Consider the following 6,297-nt stretch of genomic DNA (forward strand, 5'->3'; position numbering starts at 1 on the left):
TTTGAACGCAGGGTTAAATTTGGTCGGTCAGATCAGGGTAAATTCGAAAGGTCAAAGTGCGACAGGAAACACATGCGTTCCCCCTCCCGGTTTTTCCTGTAAACAACAACAGTTTGTATGGTAGGGACAAAGATTCGATAGTTAACCGTCTCTGGTAGGGACGAGTGGAGAATATCATTTTGTTCCGAAATTATAGGCGACCTAAACCAAAGACAGTTGAATTGGTCGCGTGAAAGAATTGAAACTTTTTGCGACATGAGGCCAGCAGTACTGAGGAGAAATGCTGTTCTCTCCGCCTTTAGTGTTATCTTTTTTCGATTTTCAAGCGCTACTTTTTCGCAATCAACAATACCAGCGATTGCGAAGTACTTTGGAACAAAGGGTAGATACGAGGAGGTTAATCCCTATCTAATTGATGATATTTTATCTGTTAACAAGTCACTGTCAAAGCCTCCATCTTCAGATTGTCGTGCTATTCACCTTACTGCTGTCATTCGGCATGGTACACGATTTCCTACCTCTAAAAATATCAGAAAAATAAAAAATCTCCATAGTCTCGTCATTAATGAAGCCAAGGATACACACACGTGGTTAAGAGACATCAAGACCAACTGGGAAATGTGGTACACCGAGGACATGGACGGAAAACTTGTGGAGAAGGGCAGAGATGATCACAGGCATTTGGCTGTAAGGTTGGCCACATCTTTTCCAACCTTGATCTCTAAGGACAACTTTCAAAACAATCGTATGAAGTTCATAACTAGCTCAAAACACAGATGTGTCGACAGTGTGGAGGCTTTCCAAGAGGGCTTGCACAGACTCTGGAATATCAAAGGTAATTTAACTCTTGACCCAGGAAATGGATCATACTAGAACTCTGTTGGTATAGAAAATCAACGTTCATATCTTTGCAATGGTGGCGTTGGACCAATATGATTCCATGCATTGTTTGCGGACCATGACGGTCACCCAAAGACACATGAATAATAATAAAAAAAAAAGAAACATGATATTATTGACCTTTGGGTCAGAGTCACTAGTTGCTAAATCAATTGCAGCCTTTGCCATTCGTTAATTGCATTAGTGCATATGGCAGTTAAATTTCGATTCATTTTTTCATTCACTCCCTCTCACTCTCTCTGTCCTGTGTTCCCGTGCCTTTTGTATTGCTTGCTTTTACTTTTTTTTCTCCAGACACAAGCTACAGCCATGAAAACAATGACAATCTCATGAGATTCTTTGATCAGTGCAAGAAATTCATTGAAAATGTGGAGAACAACAAAACGGCTCTTCAGGAGGTCGACCTCTTTAAGTCTTCTGATGAGATGAAAAAGCTACAGAGGAGGATTGCCGATCGCTTGGAGATCCCCCACAACCACATGACCACAGGTAATGACAGACCTGGGGGGTATTCCAAGTACGTGGTTTAGTGACAAACCTGGGTAAGTTAACTTAGAGTAAGTGGTAAACCTCCTACAACAAGAGCCCTATGGTATTGTTTTGTTAGGAGAATGAAGCCATACAGTTCTTCTATTAGGAGGTTTACCACCTACTCTGAGTTAACTAACCCAGGTTTGTCACTAAACCACGTACTTGGAATACCCCCCTGCACTGTACCAGAGAGGCTTTGTTGTTATTATTATGCAAACATAAAATGTATTTGATTGTTCTACAGTTCAGTATTTTTACCACTAGATGGAGTCACAAGGAGATTTTTAGCTGAATATTGCACAAGAAGTCACGTTGTTTATGTTTATGTATATATTCAAAATTATTAGCAGATGCTATGTCCAAAACCACTACATAATATTTTAACTAAGGACCAAATGAACACCAGAAGTGGCCACCCACCTCAGTATTCCAAGAAAAACTCCACACATGGTTTTGTTTTTGTTTGGGGGACTAGGCTGCCCCCCCCCCCACTTGGTTTGTTTCCAGTTTTCGGAGCCTGGGCAGCCTACAGAGACCAAGATTTTTTACAGTGTGACATGGACAGCTAACGAAGTGTGAGGAGATAATTGCTGAATGGGACAAAAAATGTTATGGGTGAAAGTAAATAACTGTGCGTGTAGAACTGTTTTGTCGTTGACTATGAGACCAAGGTGAAGTTAGTTTCATTTTGAGGCTATGAGTTCAAATAATTGGCGAGTGTAGCTGCATGTAAGCTGTACTCTGCTAGTCACAAACAGATTTTAGTAAAGCAAAGTTAAGTGGAATCCCTGTGTTCCATAGGCCTACAAGGTCTCGGTGCAAGCAGATTCCTTCAAATGCGCCGTTGACTGTCAAAATACAGATGCGCTGTTTGAAGTTGTGCTGCTTGCTGTTAAACGGAATGACAGATGTCACTCTCATTGATTTAAAGGTTGTTACGCCCAAAACACACCCATGACTGATTAAAAAACAGAAGAACAACCCTTTTGAAAAATGTGCCCGACGTCTGATCACAAAATCGCCCTAAATGTTTTTAAGCTTTGCGCCTCTGTCAAAGTGTTTCAGATCGCCAAGTGCCCCTTGTGTCTTTATTGGTTCCTGTGGATGACTTTGCTAATTGCTGACAAACATGTTATATCTTTCTTCCTTATCAGATATGTTGGAGGCTGCATTCTTCCTGTGTTCCTACGAGTTCTCTATTAAGTCTTTGAATTCCCCATGGTGCAACCTGTTTGATGAGGCTGATGCACAAGTATGTTCCTTTTTTTTCAAATGAATTGAAAATGCACAGGCCTATCCGAGGCACTGTATTTGACTATGGTAAAGTGTGATCAGCCATGTATATTTTTAATTTCAGAGTTTTGCTATTGACAGTTTTTGACAGATGCCACTTTCCAATCCCACTTCACTTAAAGGTCACATATTGTGCAAAGTACTCCTTTTCAGTGCTTTTACGCATGTATTTGGTTATTTGGAATGGCTACCAGTGCAAAAACACAGAAAAAAAAACTAGTCATTTTTTTTATGGGCTGCCTTGGTCTGGAATCATTTGGTTCAGTGAGATGAGAATGAGCCATTCAGAACATCCTGCTGTGAAGAAGGGAAGCTTGTTGAATTAAACCCCTTCAATTTTACCTACAGTTGTATTCAAATAAATAGTAAGTATATATAAGCAAGCGTTACTCACTTACTTGTGTGTTTAGGTCGTTGTCTTATTGAAAACCCCATTTCAGGGGCATTTCCTCTTTTGCATATTATGGCAACATGATCTCTTCAAGTATTCTGGTGTATTCAGACTGATCCATGAACCCTGGTATACGATAAACAGATCCAACACCGTAGTATGAAAAACATCCCCATACCATGATTTTTGCACCACCATACACACTGCTATTTATTTGAACACAACTGTATTTGGACCTAGTCTCTGCACACAAATTAAAAATGAATGTGCAAAAGTTTGCTTTTATGGCTTGGAACCTGCTACAAAAATATTGACGCGAAGCCATTGTGCAATATGCTTGTTTTCGTAAAGGAACAGACACACAAACTGGGCTCTCTGAAAAACGCTCTTCAAAGTTGAAAATGGTGTTGTGGCGCTTCTTCCTTTTGGTATTCTGATAAAAGTATGACACAGATGTCTTCTTAAGACTTCAGGAAACCATTTAAAATTGCAGGATGAAATATGTGACCTTTAAAAAAAGACATCTGGAGACCCCCATTATGCATATCAGTTTGCGTCCTCTCTATTTTATGTGGCAATGCAATGCTGGCAATCACAGTTTAATATAAAAAAAATATGCAATGCTTATATTGTCTATTTTACATAATGTTGGTTAAATATATGAAGTCCAACTATGTCTAACTGCTCATGTGGTAACTGTAAACATAAGGTTCTGGAGTATAAAAATGACCTGAAGCAGTACTGGAAGAGGGGATATGGTCATGACATCAACCGCAAATCCAGTTGCACTCTCTTTCATGACCTTTTCCGACGACTTGATCAGGCTGCTTATGATTTCAAGTAAGGAAACCTCCATATGTTTTGTAAACAAGTAAACAAGCTGTTGCACCTGCAGTGTAATGTATGTGTGCATTGATTTCATTGGTTGATTGTTACTAACAAAGCGGTGTTCAGATGATGAAAGTGTAGACATCTTCTTGTAACAGCTGTTGTGATGTTGAGCGTGTGTCTGCCCTCTCGTCTGTTGTCCAGGTTCGGCCATGTGACCGAGGCCGTGACGGTGCAGGTGGGCCACGCCGAGACCCTTCTCCCGCTCCTCTCCCTCATGGGCTTCTTCCGTGACGAGACACAGCTGACCGCCAGCAACTTCCACCAGCAGCAGGGACGCACCTTCCGCACCAGCAAGATCGTGCCATACGCCGCCAACCTGGTCTTTGTTCTCTACGAGTGCGGCGAAGGCCTCAGGCTCCAGTTCCTGCTGAACGAGAAGCCGATGACCTTCCCCACTATCGAACAGTCAGCTCCGCTGTACCGGAAGGTCAGGAATCACTACAGTGACCTGCTCAACGGCTGTAATTTTGAGAAGGAATGTGAGCTGAGCAAGATGAACAGAAGGAACACGGAGTTGTGATATGGGCAAGGAAGTGATTAGTGAGGAATGGAAAAAAATGCAAATTAGATTTTTTTCACTACTATTACTAGTGGTTTACAGCTGTACAAAAATGAAGCACTAGGTGGTGGATGGGGTAGTCACACACCTACTAATTTTCTCTCTTTCAATGTGTTCTGGCCAAAAATATGTTCCTTTGCACTTTTTCAGAGCTTTCATGATGTTATGATGTTGCAGGATTATATTTTATCTTGTTGGTTCTTTGTTTTTGATTGCAGCATATTTTGAACGTGTTATTGTGCTTTTGTGATTTTTCCTTTCCACATACTTTCTTGCCTTTATTTATCTTACATTTATTGTGTGATTTGAATCTATGAATATAAAAAAAAAGGAATCATAGTGGGCCTCATGCAAGAACAAGTTTATATTCTTCTCAACTTTTTCCATAATTTTTTTTTTATTTTTATTTCTATGACTGCTTTTACAAAAGTATCAGGTTTAAGGCTGTGATACAGTATGCTCCTGCATCTCTGTCCTGTGCGTGTCCTTGCCTCATCAACACAGCATGCAGGGGTGTCGCAATCTTCCCAACAATGATGCCTGTCTTTGACGCACACAAATCTGCACAGAGGAGTATACCCCCTGCGTTAGGCACCATTAAGCTTAAACATTAAGTGGCTAGAAGACAGGCAGCCGTGGCTTACTGGTTAGCGCTTCGGACTCGGACCCAACCAGTGGGAATGGCTGAAGTGCCCTTGAGCAAGGCACCTAACCCCTCACTGCTCCCCGAGCGCTGCTGTTGTAGCAGGCAGCTCACTGCGCCGGGATTAATGTGGGCTTCACCTCACTGTGTGTTCACTGTGTGCTGAGTGTGTTTCACTAATTTACAGATTGAGATAATGCAGAGACCAAATTTCCCTCACAGGATCTAAAGATTATACTTATACTTACTTATACCAGGGTTATATTTTCCTTTCAAGACACAAGATCCATTGCTTATTTTTCATGAAAATATTAAGGATCCTCACTTTTATGCCCAATATGTTCTCTTTATGTGTTCATCAAAAAAGCTTTCCTTTCTATCAGAAAAATAACTTCAGAGACAGATCAATCAGGTCCGAATTCCATTCATGCCTCTGAAAGGGTTAAATCTGTATATTCAGGTTGTTTTTGCATTGGGCCCGTTGTGTTAATATGATAAGGACTTGAACACTCCAAAGTTATTTTGTACTTTTCAGTTTTACTCTTCTGAGAGGATGTTTCCACTGATAATGGGGCCTTTTGATTTCTTTATTATTTGTATGTCTGTCAAACACGGTCACAACTTTGAATTTCAAGTTTTTTTTAGAGTATATATGCCCTTTATGCATATATTTTGCATCAGCTTCAAAGGTTGGTAATGTGTGTCCTTTGTATGATGTTAAATGAAAAGTCTGCCAAAATCTATTTTTAAATAGTTTTTCATTATGTCAATGGGTGACATTTCTGAGTTTGATTTTTGTATGCTGGTGATTTGAAAATGGTATTTGTTATGGTTGAAGTTATTAAAAATGAAAATGTTATTTCTGACACATTGTACTTATGTTATGAGGAGTCTGTATGTCTGCTTGACAAGACCTGCACATATTGATTTAATTTAAGAGTGTAGCCTGGGCTAAAACTGATAAAGAGAATCCATGATGACCTTGACCTATTCAGGTTCAGGCCTATTCAGGTTTGTCTGTCAGAAGTCCTTGGAACATAGTCAAAACAGATTTGCATGAGTTAAAAGATAGGTTACCACCAAAAAAGT

The 6,297-nt window shown here is 40.2% G+C and overlaps 1 protein-coding gene across 1 annotated transcript; it reads left to right on the forward strand.

Moving 5' to 3' along the window:
- The first annotated feature begins 10 nt into the window (after nt 1-10).
- minpp1b (multiple inositol-polyphosphate phosphatase 1b) lies at nt 11-5,315 on the forward strand. Its single transcript, XM_048233989.1, has 5 exons — nt 11-835; nt 1,195-1,389; nt 2,586-2,683; nt 3,825-3,955; nt 4,148-5,315. The coding sequence occupies exons 1-5, from the start codon at nt 256-258 to the stop codon at nt 4,524-4,526; spliced, it is 1,383 nt and encodes a 460-aa protein (XP_048089946.1). The 5' UTR covers nt 11-255; the 3' UTR covers nt 4,527-5,315.
- Nucleotides 5,316-6,297: the final 982 nt, after the last annotated feature.

Source organism: Alosa alosa, chromosome 22, assembly GCF_017589495.1.
Source record: "Alosa alosa isolate M-15738 ecotype Scorff River chromosome 22, AALO_Geno_1.1, whole genome shotgun sequence".
Lineage (NCBI taxonomy): Eukaryota > Metazoa > Chordata > Actinopteri > Clupeiformes > Clupeidae > Alosa > Alosa alosa.